The sequence below is a fragment of the Bos indicus x Bos taurus genome, chromosome 11 (assembly GCF_003369695.1).
Source record: "Bos indicus x Bos taurus breed Angus x Brahman F1 hybrid chromosome 11, Bos_hybrid_MaternalHap_v2.0, whole genome shotgun sequence".
Classification (NCBI taxonomy): domain Eukaryota; kingdom Metazoa; phylum Chordata; class Mammalia; order Artiodactyla; family Bovidae; genus Bos; species Bos indicus x Bos taurus.
In genome coordinates this window covers 21894577-21916127 of record NC_040086.1, presented here as the reverse complement: position 1 = coordinate 21916127, position 21551 = coordinate 21894577, and the positions used below count along the sequence as shown (strand labels likewise).

The following is a 21551-nucleotide window of genomic DNA, read 5'->3' as shown; positions in this document are numbered from 1 at the left end:
CGAGCCTGACGAAGGGCAGCCACCAAGAGTCTTTCAGTGATTCACTCTAGCTCTTGTGCTTTCCAGGGAAAGGAAGTATGTAACTGGACTTGAACAGCGTTACTGAAAAACAGAACATTTAATAAGCCAAAACTGTACAAGGAAATACTTAGAATAAACCTAGGAAAACACTACATATCTATTGAGTTCCTAGTATCTGAAAAACCACCAAATCAGGTCCTGTGAGAGAATAAAGGAAAAGTTCCTTGAAGGTAGGGACTTCCTGCTACGGGATATAAGCTGAAAGACAAGAAAATTGTAACAAAAATGTAATCCTTTTGCTAAGGCTATGGTTTTTCCAGTGGTCATGTATGGATGTGAAAGTTGGACTGTGAAGAAAGCTGAGCGCTGAAGAATTGATGCTTTTGAACTGTGGTGTTGGAGAAGACTCTTGAGAGTCCCTTGGACTGCAAGGAGATCCAACCAGTCTATCCTAAAGGAGATCAGTCCTGGGTGTTCTTTGGAAGGACTGATGCTAAAGCTGAAACTCCAATACTTCGGCCACCTGATGCGAAGAGCTGACTCATTGGAAAAGACCCTGATGCTGGGAGGGATTGAGGGCAGGAGGAGAAGGGGACAACAGAGGATGAGATGGCTGGATGCCATCACTGACTCGATGGACCTGAGTTTGAGCAAGCTCCGGGAGTTGGTGATGGTCAGGGAGGCCTGGCATGCTGTGATTCATGGGGTCGCAAAGAGTTGGACACGACTGAGCGACTGAACTGAACTGAACTGAAGAACATTTTGTGAGGAAAATCCTCCATAGAGAAGCACCCTGTTAGTTTTACAGTGGTTTTTAGAATACATCAAAAACAAAAGCAACCATAAATGTTTTGTTTTACATAATACTATTACTGTTTTTTTTAAATACCAATTGCTTTGCCTTCTTTGAATTATTAGTGTCCTAGTCTTTGAAAGCTCAGAATAAGTCTCTCTTCTCCCTTTCCTTAAATTGAATGAGTGGGTGAAAAAGAATGGACCAAATATCATGGTGATTTGAATCAATCCAGTGGAATTTTTTCAACAACTCTTCCATGGGAAGATAGCCATGTGCCAGATACTGAGCTAAGTGGCATCTGTTCCCAACCTAGGTAGGGAGCAAAGTGGGCAAGGAAATAAACCACAATATAATGTGCCTGCATGCTCAGTTGCTCGGTCGTGTCCGACTCTTTGCAGTCCCATGGACTGTAGGCTGCCAGGCTCCTCTGTCCATGGAATTTTTCAGGCAAAAATACTGCAGTGGGTTGGCATTTCCTACTCTAGGAGATCTTCCTGACCCAGGGATCAGATCCACGTTTCTCCTGTGTCTCCTGCATTGGCAGGTGGTTCTTTATCACTGCAAAACCTGGGAAACCCCACAATACAATGTAGAAAGTAATAATAGAGGTATGTACAAAGCACACTGGGGTCCTAACTAACAAAGCAATTAATTCTGCAGGTAATGAGAGACTAAGGGGAGAGTCAAGGAAATCTAGAGAGGAAAAAACAATAGAAGCCTTCAAGGAGTGACCAAAAGGACAAGGAGCAGTGGCATTTCAGGCAGAAGAAACAAATTCCAGTGACACAGAGTGAAGGGCATACGTACTGAAAGAAGAGCAAATGATCTGGTGAAGCCTGACCCCAGATTGCAAGAAGTGTCTGAGTACATAACAAGGAAAGGAGTTGGAGCCACAAGGAGAAGGCCTTTTTATGAACTTCGAAGAAGTTTAGACTTTTAGATATGAGCAGTGTAATGATTTTGTTTTGGTTTTGCTTGGTTTTGACCCCATTAGCCATTTTAAAGCATGTAATATCTTGTTCTTTAGTACATTACCATTCCTACCATCTATCTCTAGAACTTTTCTATCCACCCCAAAGAAAATCCTATGAATCAGTCACTTCCCCATTCTTCCGTCCTATTTTTCTATCTCTATGGCTTATTCTGGATATTTCATATTCATGGAATCATATAATACTTTGCCTTTTGTGTCTGATTTCTTTCACTGAGCATAGTATTTTCATGGTTCATCCATGCTGTGGCATGTATCAGTACATCATTCCTTTTTAATGTTCCATTATATAGATATAGCATATTTTCTTTAACCATTCATCAGCTCATGAACATTTGGGTTGAATCCACCTTTTGCCTATTTGGAACAGCACTGTTATGAATATTCATGTACAAGCTTTTGTTTGAGCCCCTGTTTTCCATTCTAGAGTATATTCCATTCTAGGATATATTGCTAGGAATGGAATTGCTGGATCAATTGGGTCAGTCTATTTTTACCTTATTGGGGAATCCATCAGACAGTGATTTTTAATCAAAGTAAAGGCATGGTAAGATTGTATTTCAGAAAGATAAATGAACTTGATAGATATTTAAAGAAACAAGATCTTAGAGGGTTGGTTCCCCAAAGATCTACCAAATAGTTGTTCATTTGCTCTTTCCTGCTTTCCTTTATTTCCTGCCTCTCCACTTGTTTTTTTTTCTTTTTTTTTTCTTTTTGAACCTGCAAATTGGCATGCAATCTGGTGGTCCTAAAATATGTCCTCCCACATACCTTGTGGCTCTACACCATCTTTTGAGGCTTCTGGGCTGAAATCCTGCTAGCTCAGCCCATCTGCAGTAGTTCAGATTGTTTTCTTGCTTTGTAATTCCTGCTGTAAAGAGGTATCAAGCTTTAATAAATAGGCCTCTCAGTTTCAAATAAGAGGTCCAAGAGGAACGCAGCAATTCCATGAGGAAAGGTGAAGTGCCCTGGAGTGCTGTGACTTGAACATTCCTGCTGAGATGCTTGACCTTCATCTTAATACGCTCTCCCTCCATCCCACTCCTCCAAACACAGAATTCCATGTTGCTGAACAACCACTTCCTTAGGTGACCTTCCAGGTTTGAACAACACTGACCTCATCAACCCAATGTGTATTAAATTTATAGCAACTGCACTATCAGATCTTAAGAGTGCATCAAAATTCTCTAAAATGTACGGTTTTGGAAATTTCACATTCCATTTTGTTAAGTGCAATTATGAAGAAGCCACCATAAAAACAACCATTCAGTCCCTGGGTTACTACAGATTAAAGAGTCACAAACCAGCCTTTAGAAAAGCAAAGCACAGAGCTTTCAGGGTGCTTCAATATGCCCATGAAAAATAGAATATGCTGCTCCCAAATATGCCACTCTGATATAAGAATCATTTTGAGCTGAAGGCAATCGAGAAGAAGCAGATACAAGAAAAACTCTGCCCTTCTCCTACTTGCCTAAAAGCAGGACATAAATTTATAAAGGTGCTGCTTCCTTCTTCTACCAAGGATAGAAGTTAATTACCAGGGATAACTCTAGATTCTCATCAGTGAAGAGATGGCAGCAGAGGAATCTACATAACAATCCTTGCTAATTTCTAGCCCTGATTTACTACCAGTCTCTCCTAATATTTGCCTTCCCACAATCTGTCAGCCCTGGAAACTCAAAGTCCTTTTCCTTTGGTTATCACTTCTCTGAAAATGTACTGTTCTTTCATTAAGATGCCATATAAACCTAAGTCCTAAACACCACTTTGAGCTACCAATCTCTGAGGGCTCCATATGCGTGATGCACACGTTAACTTCTGTTTTTCTCTCTTCATCTGTCTTTTATCAGTCAATTTACAGGAACCCAACCTGAGAATTTAACAAAGCTAGTGGAGGTGACAGAATTCTAGCTGAGCTATTTCAAATCCTAAAAGATGATGATGTGAAAGTGCTGCACTCAATATGCCAGCAAATTTGGAAAACTCAGCAGTGGCCACAGGACTGGAAAAGGTCAGTTTTCATTCCAATCGCAAAGAAGGGCAGTGCCAAACAATGTTCAAACTACTGCAAAATTGCTCTCATTTCACAAGCTAGCAAAATAATGCTCAAAATTCTCCAAGCTAGGCTTCAAAAGTATGTGAACTAAAAACTTCCAGATGTGCAAGCTGGATTTAGAAAAGGCAGAGGAATCAGAGATCAAATTGCCAACATCCGTTGGATCATCGAAAAAGCAAGAGAGTTCCAGAAAAACATCTACTTCTGCTTCATTGACTATGCTAAAGCCTTTGACTGTGTGGATCACAACAAACTGGAAAATTCTGAAAGAGATGGGAATACCAGACCACATTATCTGCCTTCTGAGAAACCTGTATGCAGGTCAAGAAACAACAATTAGAACCAGACATGGAACAACAGACTGGTTCCAAATAGGGAAAGGAGTACATCAAGGCTGTATACTGTCACCTTGCTTATTTAACTTCTATGCAGAGTACATCATGCAAAATGCTGGGATGGATGAAGTGCAAGCTCGCATCAAAATTGCCAGGAGAAATATCAGTAACCTCAGATATTCAGATGACACCACCCTTATGGCAGAAAGTGAAGAACTAAAGAGCCTCTTGATGAAGATGAAAGAAGAGAGGGAAAAACTGGCTTAAAACTCAACATTCAGAAAACTAAGATCATGGCATCCGGTCCCATTACTTCATGACAAATAGATGGGGGAGGAAATGGAAACAGTGACAGACTTTATTTTCTTGGGCTCCAAAATCACTGCAGATGGTGACTGCAGCCATGAAATTAAAAGACACTTGCTCCTTGGAAGAAAAGCTATGACAAACCTAGACACTGTAGTAAAAAGCAGAGACATCACTTTGCCAACAAAGGTCCATACAGTCAAAGTTATGGTTTTTCCAGTAATCACGTATGGATATGAAAGCTGGACCATAAAGAAGACTGACCACCGAAAAAATGATGCTTTCCAACTGTGGAGCTGGAGAAGACTCTTCAGAGTCCTTTGGACTGCAAGAAGATCAAACCAATTAATCCTAAAGGAAGTCAGTCCTGAATATTCATTGGAAGGACTGATGCTGAAGGTGAAACTCCAACACTTTGGCCACCTGATGCGAAGAGCCGACTCATTAGAAAAGATTCTGATGCTGGGAAAGATTGAAGGCAGGAGGAGAAGGGGATGACAGAGGATGAGATGGTTGGATGGCATCACCGATTTGATGGACATGAGTTTGAGTAAGCTCCAGGAGATGGTGATGGACAGGAAAGCCTGGCGTGCTGCAGTCCATGGGGTCACAAAGAGTTGGACACAACTGAGCAACTGAACAACAATCACAATCTGAGAATTTAGCGATATAGAGGAAAAAGATGTTCTTTTACTTCCCTATTCCCATCAGGGCAGGTTGTAGAGAGGGAATGTGGTAAATCTGGAAGCACCAGCAAGAAACTGGGTTCTCTCAGTCCTGTTCTCCCTATGGAATGATCGCAGGTAGGACTGGACCACTGTCTGGATTTCAAGCTGCAGCAGCACTAAAGCAGCCACACTTCTTTAGCTAACAGTAGCCAGACTTGGTTCAGGTATCAAGCAGGCAAGTGCCTCCTGGGGACACTGAAATCTTAGCCTCTGTCATGAGAAGCTTGATTGGTCTAAGGGGCTCATTCTAATTCCATTCAATTCACTGGGGATTGGTTTAGGAATGGTCATGTGACATAATTCTAACCAATGATGTCTGTGGGAAATCTGGGAGACTTCTGGGGCATTACATTCATTCTAAGAATGTTTAGGAAAAAAGGGGCATGGCCTCTCTCCTGCTTTAGCCTTTGAACTACTGTTGTATAAGGAAGTGACCATCAGTCCTGCTGGTGACCAGGAAGAGACAAGCCTGAAGGCAAAGTTGCCCATGCTGCAACAACTAAAGCCCAACAGAATTCAATCTTCAATTGACCAGCCTAGGTACAGGCTTCCTCTGGACTTCTTGTTATGGGAGAAAACACATTTTTCTTGTAGGTTAAGTCATTTTTATCTGGGTTTTCTCTTATTTAGCTCTAAAAGATCTTTAGTAAACCTTACACAAGTGGATAAATGTTTATCAAGCATTTTATTAATAGCATTTTAAAAAATTAGACTTACAACCAAAATTATAATGTTTCATACCTGACCTTTTCAGGAATTAAAAACTCCAGAAACCTACATATATGGGACAATACTTAGCCAGGGGATGGGGGAGGAATAGGTCTGCCATTTTAACCTACAAATAGAACAGGAAGAGTGCTAAAACAAGAACCGTGTGATAATTGAAAAAATAAAAACATGCTGTAAAAAACACCCATGCCACAAATTTCCAAAATGAAAATCTGGGGCATATTAGTAAGGAACATTCAATTTCCTCCATGGCCTATTCAAATGTGACTGCAGAATCATCTGTATATGGGTTTACTGAATAGTGAACTCTGTTTAATGCCTCTCAGGGTCTCTCAGACAGATTTATTTCAATAACTCTGTTACACTTGGAGGGCAAACAAAACTATGACCTTTTATGATTCCTCCTGTCATTTTGTTTTTAACTTTCTCAAATCAAGTGTGTTGGGATGGGTTCAGAAGACTAACAGGTAATGAGTTCTTAATAAAGTTCCCAATTTCCAAATCAGAGATGGTGCCTGGGGACGACTTTGGGAGATTGAAGTGCACATGCTCACTGTATCCATCAGCTTCCTGTACAAGCCTCACTCCTAAAAAATACACAAACCGGATAAAGCCTCCACTCCCACAGCCAATCAGACTGCTTTCTCTAAGTTTCTTCTACATAAGATCAAAGGACCTCCCCCGTGCAAAAGCTAGAGTCTATTTTATAAATTAAAACTTATTTGAGATTTTGCTGATAACAACATTCCCTCCTTCACAGACATTCTAAAAACACTTTCTGAGCAAAAAACAGAGAGTTAGAGCTGGTGTGCCAGGAATTACATGTAATGGGCAGAAGTGTGCAGCGCACAAGAAAATTCTCTATCACGGCATCATAGTAAAAAAACTGGGTGAGGATCACAGCTCAAAGTTCCTTTCAACTCTATGAATCTTTAATTCAACATGTGCTTACCCATTTTCCTCCAACCAATTTGAGTTTCTTTCAGAAACAAAACGTAACCCTTGAGAAAAAAAGGAAAGAAATACATGACTTTGATGCTTCTTCAGCAGACATTTCTGGCTGGATTCTATCTTCTACTGCTGAATAGTAAGCGATTTCCTTGTGCCTTTTTGGTTTTGTTTCTTTCAAAAAACTGAACAAAAAGACAATATTTTTCAGAAACGTTCTTATCGGCAGTCACTGTCGCTTCTTCTGCCACTTGAATTCAGCCTAGCTCTTTCTTTCTCTAGTATTTGTTAGTTTTAGCTTGTTTCAAACAACATTTTCATTGTCTGAACATCAAAGTTTCCCTAAAATGCTAAGGATCAAACTAAAATGCTAAGGATCCCTAGATGCTAAGGATCAAACCCCCGGGAATAAGTGACTAAGTATTAGTGGCATGAAGCAAATACTGAACTTTGACAAAGACTCCATTACTGCCCTTGGCCATTGTATTTTTAGTTTCTCCTCTCCTACAGTTTATCTTCTGCTGAGTCAAATTGCTGCTCTGATGATCAGTTTCATAATCTTTCAATTCCATGACAAGTGATCAATTCTGTTGTTTTTCAGGATAACTTCCTTAAATACCATTTAATGGGATGCCCATGCTAAAAATTCCATGACAACTATAAACATTACTGTAAGGAGTTTTCAAAACTGTGAGAACATAAGGAACGGCATTCAAACTCAAATTAACCAAAAGCCCCAGCCCACCCCCTCAGACCCTCTTCCTCACTACTGAGGGTGTCCTTAGAGACAGCAAAACCTCACAGGGCAAGGAGGACACAGCACCCATGTGTTTCACTAAGCAGCCTCTTATTTTCAAAAGCATTTCTTTTCAACACTCAGTAACATTTGCTGACTGATTTCTGAATGAAGCAAATGCTTACATCCCCCACACCAAATAAAAATTCCCTAAAATATAGGCAAAAGAGATCCAAGTCACATACAGCCTCCTACCCCTACCCCCACCCCCACTCTCTCAATCTTGCCAGTTAAAGACCCTAAGAATATATGTCAGTGTTCTCTGGCATGGCAGATGGAAGCATCAGTGTTGATTTACAGTTGAGGGACCTATTTAAAGGGACACTAAAGCCTTCTGGATTATCTATACATTCAAAATTTCTCACATATTTCTGGAATCACTTCCCTATCTACCTGTATGGTATTAAACAACCTGGTGGAACCAGAAGGGAACAGATAACATCCTTTTGGTCCTTAGAGGAGAAATGAGTTGATTGATTTTTTTTCCATGAACAAAACACTTAAAAGTCTGAACACTGGGGGACATCCAGCAAGTTGTAGAAATAATTCAGTGTGTCTTCAGTCAGTCAAGATAACGAAAACTGAAATATGGTGTGTATTGTTCCCCTTTTTTCACTTGCTAATGCATTTCCTGATGGGTGTCCCCATGACATTATTGTTTGGTCTGCAATCAGCTTATCTGGCTGAGTTACAAGAAAGATGGAGTGCAGCCTGGAGTTTCCTGGTACTCTACAGCAAACAAAGGCTGTCAGCTTCGTGATGGCTGATGCGGACTCTCTCGGGCTCCAAGAAGTTCAGTTACCTCCTTTTAGTTAAAACTTGCAATAAAACAGATTAATCACTGCAATCACTTTTAACCGCAGGGAAGCACTATAAGAAAGTGAAAAATAAATAAATAAACCAGCATCAGTTTTACCAGGTTTTGAAGATAAAGTCCATTTTCTACTGTCAGATGCCTTTATTTTGATAAAAATCTTTACAACCAGTTGTGCAAAGCTTTAGACAATAGTAATGGTATGCTATTTTTAAAATACATACATATATATATATATATATATAAATTGTAGAAAAAACTAATTTGTTACACTTAAAGCAAGTCTACAGGGTTAAGATGATCTTGTCTGAATTGCCCCCAAATTACTGAGCTAATGTTTTACTCCAAAGGAGACACATTTACTACTTGTACTATTTGCCAAACCTCCAGCTTAGTTGTTTTCAACTTTTTCCTTCCATCTCACCAGTTGCTTCTGCAAGGGACAGGAAAGTGAAGGGGATGACCAAATCAGATTATTTCTACTCTTTTAACCAGAAAATAATACAGGAAAATAGGCCTCAGACAGTCAGTCACATAATTATCAAAGAAGGACAATGGAATCTCTCTGAAAGATAAGATGGACACAAGAAAGATGGGCTTAAGGACACTGCCAACCTGATGTTACAGCTTGCTTGTAAGCTGGCAGAGGTCACAGCTCAGTTACCTGGGGTATACTGCACTGCAGGTGTACTCAAAGAGGAAAGGAGGGTTCGTTCTTGGTAACTGTTGGGAAAATCCTAGGACCAGCCTAAATTCCTTCAATGTGGCCACTCACCATCGTTTCCCATTTACCACTGACACTGGGCGTCTCAGTTACTCCCTCAATGAAATGTAACTCCCGGATGCTCCCCCAACAAAAGCTATCTTCTCTTGCAATCAAGAACACTTGGAATTATGAGTAGTCTGCCTGATGGGGTTTAAGGGCTCTTTCTGAGCTTTGAAGAGAAATCAGGAGCTAAGAAAAAAAATCACAGCCAACTCTAGTATGATTGGATGTGAATGTTCTATGGCATAGCAAAAAACTCTTCTGTTGTTCCCCTCAAGGTCATTGCTAAATGTAATCCACGAGACACGGTAGATACAAATGTCATTGACTCTTGCAATTTTGATCACAAACCACTTAAAGCACCATCCACTTTTGTGTTTATGAATCACTATTAAAAGGTGACTTCTCTGTGCAATCCACGAGACACGGTAGATACAAACGTCATTGACTCTTGCAATTTTGATCACAAACCACTTAAAGCACCATCCACTTTTGTGTTTATGAATCACTATTAAAAGGTGACTTCTCTGTGCAGATGGAAAGAATAGAAGCAAATGTCGTTTTTTGATATCAGAGAGGCAAGTGAGAATTTAATTTCTATGCAAGATAACTTTCAGGAGTGTTATCAATAGGATGTGTTGAAGCATAGGATATCACACTCAGGTATGTTCAGCCCCAAGACACTGCAGCACAAATCTACAAATCTAGTCATTAAGAGCTGTGTAATGTGAGCTAGCACTTGTTTAATCATAAAGTCGCAGGTAATACTGTTTCATGTCGGAAATGATACAGAAATAAAATGCATCTTCTTCTCTCGCCTGTGCACGATGAATATGTGATACAATGGTGCTGGGAGACCCACCACAGAGGTCAGGCACGATAGTAAAGGAACGATCCATCTTCTGCCCACACAAGAAACCCGGGCTTTGCTGATGGGCAATGAGAGAAGCAGTCTTCCAAGAGAAAGGGGGATATGCCAGGCGGTACATAAGCAGTCCTCTCATGTACCCCCTGGAACATAGATAAACTTTTTTCTATTTATTAATATTACCCCATCCCTTCAAAGTTTGTGTTCATTCATGTTTCATGATGAAGTTTGTTTGGTTTTCCACACAAGTGTACAAAAAAACAAATGAAATTTTTGGACAAGCCAATATATTTCAGTACAGAGTGTGCTGCTGCTGCTAAGTCACTTCAGTCGTGTCCGACTCTGTGTGATCCCATAGATGGCAGCCCACCAGGCTCCCTTGTCCCTGGGATTCTCCAGGCAAAAACACCGGAGTGGGTTGCCATTTCCTTCTCCAATGCATGAAAGTGGAAAGTGAACAGAGTGTGCAAGCATACTCAAATGCTCAGTCACGTTTGACTCTTTGCGACCCCTTGCACTGTAGTCGGCCAGGTGCCTCTGTCCATTGGATTATCTCGGCAAGAATACTGAAGTAGGTTGCCATTTCCTCCTCCAAGAGATTTTCCCCACCCAGGAATCAAACCCATGTCTCCTGCAGCTCCTGCCTTGGCAGGCAGATTCTTTACCACTGCATCATCTGGGAAGCCCATGTAAGTACAGTTCCTGTATCTAATTTTTAAATAAAAAAATATAAATTACATAGAGTGGGGTTTAAAACAGTTTCAGAGACCACTGCCTTGAGAAATAGAGAGAGAAAAAGGAAGTCTTAATGATATCCCCAGCACCCCCAAAACTGAAGAATCCCTTTGCCAGCAGCATCTTCTGGTCCAAGAGAAGGTCCGAGAACAATGTGTAAACTAATGGGTCAGGAAGGAGAAACAGTGCTCGCCTCCCAGATTTCCCAGATACATCTGCTCTTGGGAGATAATTATTCTAACACAAATGATACTTTGGTCTACAAATGAGCTGGAGAAAATCATCAATCTATTTTTCTGTCAGGTAGAACTTGGTGGGTCCTGTACAGACTATTAATTTCATGGAAAATAAGCCAACAGGGAAAACAGATAAATCATTAGCAGAGTGAGGAAGAGACCCAATAAATGCCTACCAATCCTCCTACTTTCTCTTTCTTGCAGAGAGTAAAATGACAAAGTATTTATGTCCCACTGTCTTTGATATCTCTGTTTATCTCATTAAAGGAAAAATGCTTCTGAAACCACAAGGACATATTCTATTTCAAGTTTTAAGAATTCAATCCCAAATGATTTATACAAGTGAACAATATGACTACAGAATCGTAATCTTCATATTTCTAAAATTCTATCATTCTTAACTTCATAAAAACAGAACACTACCACATTCATTTCCCTTTTGTTTATTGCAGGCAATATATAATATTAGGATTCAGTTTACATAAACAAGGAACATATATTTGAAAAGTAGTGTGGATTGTTTTTAATGAAAATTTTTAATTAAAAATTTTTTTCAATTAAACTTAAGGCTAGTAAGAACAGTTGGCACTTTTGATATCATTTCAATGACTAATCCCTACTCAAAATTAATTTCTCCAAAGTTCCATATAATGTATTCACAAGACTCATCAGTGTTTATTTATTAAAGTCAGTGTTTTCAGTAACTGAAAGAAGCATTATAGAATGTTTCCAACTGAGTCTCTTTCCATCTGTCCTTCTATTTTACTGTTCATCAAGTAGTTTAAACATAAGAATTGCACTGGGAACAGAATGCCTGGGTGTCACCCGAAGGCTCCGGCTCTCCATCACTTTGCAGTGTACTGTCTGTCATTTACCTACCAGTGCTAGCAGCCTGCCCAAAGTGTTTATCCCACAGCCTACTAAAAGTAGTTATTCTATAACCTACTAGAAAATAACTACAGTACTTGATAGCAACTCCATCGGGGCAGGTGTTTTTATCCATTTTTTTCACTTCTGTATTTTCTATTTTTTGAAGTGAAAGTGAAAGTCACTCAGCAGTGTCCAACTCTTTGCGACCCCAGGGACTATACAGTCCATGGAATTCTCCAGGCCAGAATTCTGAAGTGGGTAGCCATTCCCTCCTCCAGGGGATCTTCCCAATCCAGGGATTGAACCCAGGTCTCCTGCATTGCAGGCAGATTCTTTACCAGCTCAGCCACGAAGGAAGTCAAATTGTCTATACATAGAACAATACCTGACATTCAATACATGTTTATAAAGTAAATAAATTGGGTGAATGGTGGAAAAAAAGAATCTATCTTTAGGTCACCTCCTCTCATTTCCTGGGCTCTGTACACAATTCATGCCACCTGCCTTCCTGGCTTTCTTTTATACATAAAGGCTTCTTTCCAATGTGGTATTCCCAGGGGCACAGAGGGGCCTGAGGCCCTCCTCTTTAAACCCATTCTTTCAAGTTTCTACCACAAGGCTTCTTTAACTGTTCTAGCCCTCCTGCTGCTGGACGGACGATGATTAATTTGCAAACTTACCAGAATCTGTCTTTACTTTGAACAGCAAAGCTTTGTTAGCAACAAGAGTTAGCTGCAAGAAGGATCTACAAGGAACAGTTAGTCAACTGACCAACTCAAATACAAAAGAACTCTCACATGTGTAGCTGAAATCTTCCTAATATTAACTGACGAAATAACAGGGTTTTGATGGGCATTTATTTCTATAATGCAGTGCAAACTTAATATCTCTATAGCATTTGTAAGTTCCCATGTTATCCCAGTGGGCAAGATAGTAAAATGTGGATTAGTCAATATAGTAAGAGGACTTGGTGCTGGAAAATCTATATTCAAATTGTGTTGGGGACTGGTCCTTCCTCAGCCTAAGACAGTAGCATCGAGTTCTAGTCTTGGTCCTTAATGGGTTTATCAATAACTTTACCTCCACTCTGACTGAAGGTCCTGGTTGGAGGTCTAATCTAGACCTTCAAGGGTCACTCTGGGCTAAAAGTAAACTAGAGTCACAATGAAAGGGTGACATTCAGAGTTTGACAATTTTCCTAAATACCTGTACAAATACCAAATACCAAATACCAAATCAAATACCAAAACAAAAGTAATGTTTACCTAATAGAGGTGTCAAAAATCATCTGTTCAAACTATTCTTGGAATCACAGAATTTTAAAGCTATTCATTTCACCCATTCATTTCACAGATGATAAATCTGAGATCCAAAAGAGTTATGTAAGTAGCCCAAGGTAGATGGGGAGCAATATTGAAAGTATTGCAGGCCCTTTTGGCCATCTCCCAAATAACAAATTATGATCCTACAATGTACTGAATGTCATTTCTCCAAACTCTTCATGTCTTAATAATGGCAGCTCGTTAACTTCCTAGGAAGCTAAATTTACATTGCTATTAGTACAACAATGACAGATTTCAGAACTACAAAAAAAATCCCCTAAAAGATACTGAGCCTTCCTACAAGGAACAAGAAAACTGAAGACCAAGGAGGCCTGGACTTGTTGGAGGAAACACTGAGATTTAGTGGTATGGGCAACAATGGAGCCCAGGTCTTCTGATGACAACCTAGAACTCTTTAGTATTCCACACAAGGAATTAGCTAAACACCATCAATATTACAAAGCTGAGATCATTTTAATCTAAACTTGTGTTTATGATGAGAAAACTGTAATTCTTGAACTAGTACACAAGTTCCATCTTATGGAAGTGCTAGGGTGGACAACCATGCCAGAAAGATGTAGAAGGGATTTCAAACAATAGGTGGGAGGTTGGACTGAATGACGTCTAAAGTCCCTTCAGCCTCTAGGATTATTGGATTCTGAACTTCCCAGGAGCTGAACACCTCAGCTAGCCAGGGCGGATGAGGAGGTGGGGAACGTGCAAGAGTCCTGAGGGGCATACTCTCCAGCCCTTGGATTGAATGAACTCTACCCTGCTGTTTCAGGCATTATTACATATCCAATTTACATGCAATCAAATACCCTAGGCACAGGAAGAGTGGAAGGAAATGCAGCTCTGTTGTTCATTCCCAAAGACAGACTTCACTGCTTAGCTTTCAAAACTGCCTTGCCTAAATGAGCATTCCATAACTGAGCTTCCACTTTGAGCTTTTACAGTTTGCTCATGTACTTTGCTACTATCAACATTAATTATGCAGCATCTTCATGAGGAGAAACCAGATTTGGATGTGAGGTAGGAGAGGAAAGAATAAAGCGCAGTTTCCAAAAGAAGGTTATTGTATCTGCTCCCTGCTCCCCAAAGCACTGGAGTCCTTCCACCACAGACAGATTTCAGATGGCAGTCCCCAGCTGAGCTAGCCATGGGAAGGAGGAAGTTGACATGTTTGAGAAATGAGGAATACGCCAACTAAGAAGACTCTGAGGCCAATATGTTATTAACTCCCTCCTTTCTATGTAATTCCATTCCAAACCAGAATTCAACACAAATCTGCTTCTTTGCTTTCCTGAATGGCTACTAAAAATGTAGATGTACCGATTTTATACGTCTTCTTTTTTCTTTTGCAATAATGAGTTCCAGGGAAGAACGTAGGGTGTTTTTTGTTTTTTGTTTTTTTTTTCGTCTCAGAGAAACAGAATTTATCATAAGGGTCAAGCTCTGACAGCTAGAAGAAAGCTTCAGCAATAGGACTGTCACACTGAATGAGATTACAAAAAATAAATAAATAAATAAATTCAATGGATCCAACACGCATGGGAGCCAGGTATCGTCTAGACTTCAAAGAGCAAACTGATGTTCTACAACTCAGTGTCAAATAACAAAACAGCAACAAAACAGCCTAACAAGGTATCAAAATCTGAGAGGGTGATTCTGTAGAGACTCTGTGTGCAAATACAAAAAGCTCTACTTTAAAACGCTTGGGCAGGTTTTCCACTCTGCTCGCCCTGAACTGAGGATGGTGTGCCCAGTCATTAGGAGGAAGGCTGCAAAACAGTCGATGTCCTAGCTGCACTCAGCTGCCTCCACCAGGGCATTACTGTCGTCTGAGGTCTAACCCAAAGGAACCCCGCACTTCAGGGTTTAGAGGAAGATTCCTCCAGCCTCCTGAGCTCCCCATTAGCCGGTCAGACTGGCATGACCACATCAGTCCCGTCTGCTACCAACATTAAAGCAGGACAAGAATAAAGCCCTTTCCTCCTCTTCTGAGATTTGCACCACTTTTCTTCCAAAGGTATTTCTAAAAGGAAAGCACAACTTGAGGGAAGGAGTCCAGCTGGGCAAGGTCGGGTCTTTTTGAGGGTTCCCTTCCTCGCCAGCGGCAATCGACACATGCATTCCAAGTCGGGCAGGTGTACAAAGAGAGCGAAGGACGAGAGAGAGGAGAAGAGGGGGAGGAAGGAGGTCGAGGAAGGAAAGGAGACAGAGGTGAAGGGCTGAAGGGACTTGAGGGAAGAGAGGGAAAGGAAGAGGATGAAGAGGAAAGAAGAGTCGGGGAAAGAAGAGCCAGAGAGAAGGGAGGGACGGGAGAAAGAAAGGGAGACGAATAAAGAAAGGAGGCGGCGGGGAAGACGAAAGAGTGTGCCGGGGACGCGGCGGGGAGGCGGCCGTGGGGACCGGAGCCCCTGGGGAGCCACGAGCTGCGCTCCGCGAGCGGGCGCCTGGGGCGCAGGGCGCGCCCGGCGCTCACCTTTCAGGATGAGGGTGTCGATGTCCCGGTCGATGCCCAGGAAGTAGCACTTCCTCCAGAGGCCCGAGTAGGTGGCAAAGAGTGGCCGGCCGCACTCGGCGTCCAGCCCGCCGAGCCCCAGCAGCGAGCGCCAAGACTCGGGATCGGCGCGCCCTGGGCCGCCCGGGAGCAGCCGGCGCCCCAGTGGGGGCGAGTCCCGCAGCGGCAGGTGCGACAGCGGCATCAGGCGGTTCTTCTGGTCCGGGGGGTCGGCGCCCGCACGGCTGCGCTCGCAGCTCTCCTTGTGGCGCCGGGGGTCGGTCTCGTACCAGTGGTCGGTGAAGATGGCCGTGACCAGCAGCCCCAGGGAGCAGAGGCTGAGGCCGAGGCTGAGCGCCGTGACGAGCGCCCGCGGCTCCATGGCTGCTCGCCCCGCCGCCAGTGGGCCCGCGCGCCGCCGCCAGACACAATGCACTTGGCCTCGGCTCGCTCCGCTCTCTCTCCCGCGCTCCCCCACCTGCCCCCTGCCGCCCGCGGCCTCCGGCTCCCGGCCCGGCGCGCTCCCTCCTCGGCTCCCTCCGACCGCGCGCCCGCCTCCTCCCGGGCCCGCCGCTCCGCGCCACCCCGAGCCTCGAGCACTTTCTCGCTGCCCCCAACCCCGCTTTCACCGCCGCTCCCGCAGCCCCTTCCCCTCCCTCTCGGAGCCCCCCACCCTTCTCACCCCTAACTGTCCACACCGCCTGATCGATCAATCCTTCCGCCCTGCCCTCCCGCGACTCCTCTTCCTTTCCGAATCCCTCTCCTCGCCCTCACTTTTCCCTTGTCTCCTCCTCTCTCCCCTTCACCCAGTCCCTACTTTGCCCCTACTTTTCTTCAACTCGTCCTCTCTCTTCTTCGTCCCTGTCTCCCCGCTCTTGTCCCTTTCTGTCCCTGCCCTGGCCGCGACGCTTCTCCCCAGCTACCCACGAGCGCTCAGCCGTCCTCTCCCCTCCGACGACCTGAAAAGACATCCACCCACATCAGACTCAGTCTTGTCACTTGTCCAAGTTGATGTTGATCAGTGTCCCGTTTTGTAACCAGAAGCGAATCCCATCTGGGTCGGGCTGCACGGTGATACTTAACTCAGGAATCTCGATCTGGAGCGGAAGCAGAAGACCCTTTCTCCCTTCTCCGAAGAACGCAGCCTCTCAGACCCCTGGGCGGCTCTGTCACCCTGCCATCCCCCGCTTTCCCTCTCCCTCCCCCACGGCAACCTCTCAGCGCTCTGTCCGCTCCAGACCCTCTTCTGAAAGAAAAGACACCGAGTGTCACTAGAGCGATGGACCAATGGCCAGAGATTTTTCTCCCACTCCAGCCTGCTCAGAGATGGACTTCTTTTTCGTCGACCACCTCCAACTCCCGCTGGAATGACGGCCTCCTGGAATTTCTACTAGTCTATAGTGATCAATAAGCCCTTGCAATGGCACCTGGTCTGTGAGGTGATTCTTGTCCTTAAATAAAGAAAGTCCTTAGTAATAAATAAAGGGAATTTTTTTTTTTCCTCCTGTGCAACTTAGATGGGCTAGGAGGGTCAACAGCGTAGCAATACTATACACCAAAGTCAACATCTCAGCTTGCTTCTGTTTTCTAGGGCACTCAGAGGTATTAATTGAGAAAAGCAGGCAGATTCACATTTTCTAAAATGAGGAAACCTTAGGACTCAGGGTCCTGAAAGAGTTAATCTCTGTGTTGTGTGGAATCTGATGATAGAGGAGCAATACCCTCCTGCCACTTAATGCCCAGGAGGCCACATCACAGACAGAAAACCATGCTGCGGGAGCCCAAGGATACCAAGTTTTGTATTCTTTTGCTATATTAATGATCAAAAGATGATGAGGCATTCATTAGATGCTAAATGTCATTACTCCATGATTTAATGGGACTTATTAATTAGTGCCCCACATCAGTTGGTATGAATATTATTTATATATTTCCTCTGAAATGACATCTGTAAAGGTGGTATAAGAATCTTTCTGAGATTTGTTTTCATTGTTGTTTGTACTCAGCATCTTCAGAGGGTATATTGCCCATGAAGACTGTGTACCTCCCTTCACAGATAGATCATTGGAGCAAATCTTTCAGTCATATTGGGCACCCCCTGCCTATTTCTGCTGACCTGACAATGTGAATTATTACTTGGATTGTCTCAGCAAGATCTATGGTGAGCTTCAGTCTAATTAAGAAAGACAAAGAATTATAATTTTAGTGTTCCTCTCACCTATAAGCTTTTCCTTAACAGGAAATGCTAAGCTCATCAGAGGAGTCTTATCTGGATTTACACAAAAAAATGATGAGTCTTAGAAGCTTGCTTTTATTTATACTCTATAATATGTGTAAAATCCTCGATCTTTATGGATACACAGAAAGAATATCTTTCACTGTGAACCCACAGCTGATATCTGAAACTCACTCTAGTTGTCATATGTCCTTTTATTTTTTGAAAATGCCTCTTGAGATCAAGATATTACAAACCTTGCAACTCCCAAGGATAGTCAAACCTTAAGCAACTCTTCACTCCCTTTACAAATCCTGTTGTACTCCAACAAATAAATATTCTGCCACATTTCAGAGTCACCTGATTATCTTCACACAATAACCATGTCCCCAACTGGAGCCAACAGAAGGAAAACTCTTTCTCAGGCACTTCTGTTTAACTTAAAAGAAAATAATGTTCTGCTTTATTTTCTTAGCCAGAACCCTTTGATCATACCCTTCTCTGAAAACAGCATTATCCTTGAAGTTCATTTATGTCTGTGTTTAAGACCAGTCTCAGCATATAATCCAAAGGTTACTATATGATGGATTACCCTTGACAGTACTTCATAAAAAATGTCACACATTACAAATATGGGCCAGCAGCATGTAATGAGAGCACTGCTTCTCCTGGTGCAGCATTAACAGCATCAGCGGGAATGTGACATATGATGTGAACACAGGTTTTGCTATAGTAACTGAGTATCGCTCCATCTATGTTCTTAAAATTTCTCTTTTGGATATTTCCAACAATGAACTGTCATCCACTCTGCTGGGGGAGTGGGAAATACAAAGATGAATCGATGGTTCCCATCTTCTGGATGCTCCCAGACTAGTAGTGAGAGAGACACAGAGCTTTTTCTATGCCCTGTAGTATAGAAATCAGAACAAAGTGTGTGGTAATGTGGCCAATGAAAGGACTAACTGCCTGGGGGAGTCAGGAAGGTTACTTAGAGGTAGTAACTTCTGAGTAAGTTCTCAAAGGATGTGTTAAACTTTGCCAGAAGGACTAGATAAAAGATTGGCATTGTGGCCACAATATAATTCTGATTTATATATCTGCCTGACAGATTTGGAGGCTTCCATATTTGAGGCCATTGTAAAAGAAGAATATTTTTCTACATCTTTAAATCATAACGTTGACATCTTCTAATTCCTGAATACAAGCTAAGTAGTTGCAGACCAGGAAAAGCCTACCCTCCCCAGAAGCCTAAGCCAGAATACAGCTGATTTAGGAGAGCATTTAGCCTGGCAGGGAGTCAAAATGATGGGAGATCAAATATCCAACCAGAACACCAAGGCATGTCTTGGCTGTGGCAGTGCTGTGCCCACAGTGCTTTCAAACTTAGCTTGTTCTTCACTTGTCTTAAATTTCCCTTTTCCATCTCCAGATTTGACATTACCAGTATCTCCCTTGGAGAGTAACAGTACCCTAAAGTGACAGGGACAGAGCTAGAGAATTTCCACCTGGGCATCTCACTGTGTTGTGGAACTCAGTACGTTCAAAGGTCAGTTCTTATATTTCCCCTATGGCTCAACTGCACCTCCTCACTTATCCCTCTTTCTGGTGTTGACAGATCAGTAGATATTTTAGAATTTTCTATCATACCCACAAAGTGGTAGGGATTCTTCCTTTGAAATATCTTTCTAGCCAGTCTCTTCTCTACATTTCTACCTCTTGCTAACACTATGACTCTATCATTCACATCTGGATTATTCTTCCAGCTCCCTCCTTGGCTCCCATAATTCCAGGACATCTGGGTTCGTGGGCAGCTCTTCCTGAAGTTATCCTGGACACTGTTGCCCAATGCATCTTCCTCCAGTGTTGTCTTCGTGACTTTCATCCTTCAGTGTCCAACTCTCCTTTCTAAGTTAAAAAGAAATATCCTTTATCTTACTCTAGAGCCTTCTTTGTTACTGTCAATATTCCCATAGCATTTAAATATACCAACTGATGTGTTGGCTATCTTTAAATATTTAGAAAACAAAACACTTTTGCCTTCTCACACTTATCATAATATCTAGGTGCTTTATGACATTCATTGCATTTCTCTATATAGTCAGGAAGTTCTTAAATTTTCTTACAAAAATGTATACACACACACACACACACACACACACACACAGGGAGAGAGAGAGACCCAATCATCACAGAGCTATGGCAATGATTTATTGACATACCCATGCTAAGTTAACCATGCTATAACCATGAATCTTCTAAAAGGCCCTTTTGCCCCAGTGCTGAGACCAAAAGTAACATCTTTCCTCATTTCAAATGTTTTGATTCCACAGATTTTAAAATGTGAAGTTTAACCAAAATCACACACTGGCTTTCATAAAGAGTAGGGGTTTATTCTTGGTACTATCAGACATTTTTCCAGCATTTAATGTAAAGATAGACTCAATATGTTGTTGACCTACAATATGTCATTTCTGTAAATAATTGAGGTATCTTACATTAATGTCATCATTCTAAACTGTTCCCCTGTAACAATTTTATTTTAATTCAACATTTATTGAGCACCCCCAATGTAAGTTATTTTGCTGGGTTGTACTAAATGATGCTGAAATGATGAAAAGCATGGCCTGTGCCCTCAGGGAGCTTTAGGTTAGTGGAGGAGGAGGAAGAGAGAAACGCAAGAGGCTATAAAGAGAGATGCTTGGACTGAGTGCTATCATGAAGGTGCAAACAATATTCAACACAGACAGATAGGGAAATCTGGCACAGATCCATTTTCAGTGGGAAGAACATGGTTAAGCCAAGTGGAATACAGGCTATCTCAGAGAGGCCTTGGAGGAAACAGGGTATTTTCTGTATATGTGTCAGTTGAGTCCAGGGCAAAGCCAAAAGTAAATTTTAGAAGGAGCACCTACTATGGTGCTCCTCTCTACCTACCCCACACATGTGGCAATTCTTCTTGCCATTTTATCACTAACTGGAAGTCTGGAACCAGAAAATACCACAAAGCCCCAAAATAGATGGTGCCTGATAAATTTCTCATTTCACTGACACACCACGGAATGTCACCATTCTTTTTCACATTCCTGGATTAAGCTGTTTCCTTTTTAAAGCCTTTAAGCACATATGGTGGGGAAGAAAAAAAAAAAAAAAAACCACGTTCAAAGAAACCCATAACCATGTTAAGTCCCACTCAGAGTGTGATGTTTTAGCAGATGGTGGCTCATTAATTGCCATACCTAACTGTATTCCCTGCCTTATCTGTGTGTATGGATACTGGGTTTCTAAGTTGAGGGCTAGTTCAGCTCACTCAGGCCGTATTGACAACCAAGGCAGAGATACCTAGTCTCTCTGATCACAGCAGCTAGAGATGCTGTCCAGGTGAACAAAAAAAGCTAGTGTCTCCAGGTGTCTCTCCTTTTTACCTCGAATCTCTTCTCTGAGTTTTACCCACCCAAAAGCACCAGGACTCAGGGAACACACAAGCACGAAACTCAGACCACCTAGAAATTCCAGACC

The 21551-nt window shown here is 42.3% G+C and overlaps 1 protein-coding gene across 1 annotated transcript in view; it reads right to left on the bottom strand.

Annotated features, from left to right (window-relative positions):
* The window catches only part of TMEM178A (transmembrane protein 178A), a 57622-nt gene extending 41305 nt beyond the window's left edge, over positions 1 to 16317 (bottom strand). The window contains exon 1 of the mRNA XM_027555080.1: positions 15803 to 16317. Coding sequence (XP_027410881.1) covers positions 15803 to 16202 — 400 coding nt within the window. The 5' untranslated portion in view covers positions 16203 to 16317. The remainder of the gene's footprint in view (positions 1 to 15802) is intronic.
* Positions 16318 to 21551: the final 5234 nt, after the last annotated feature.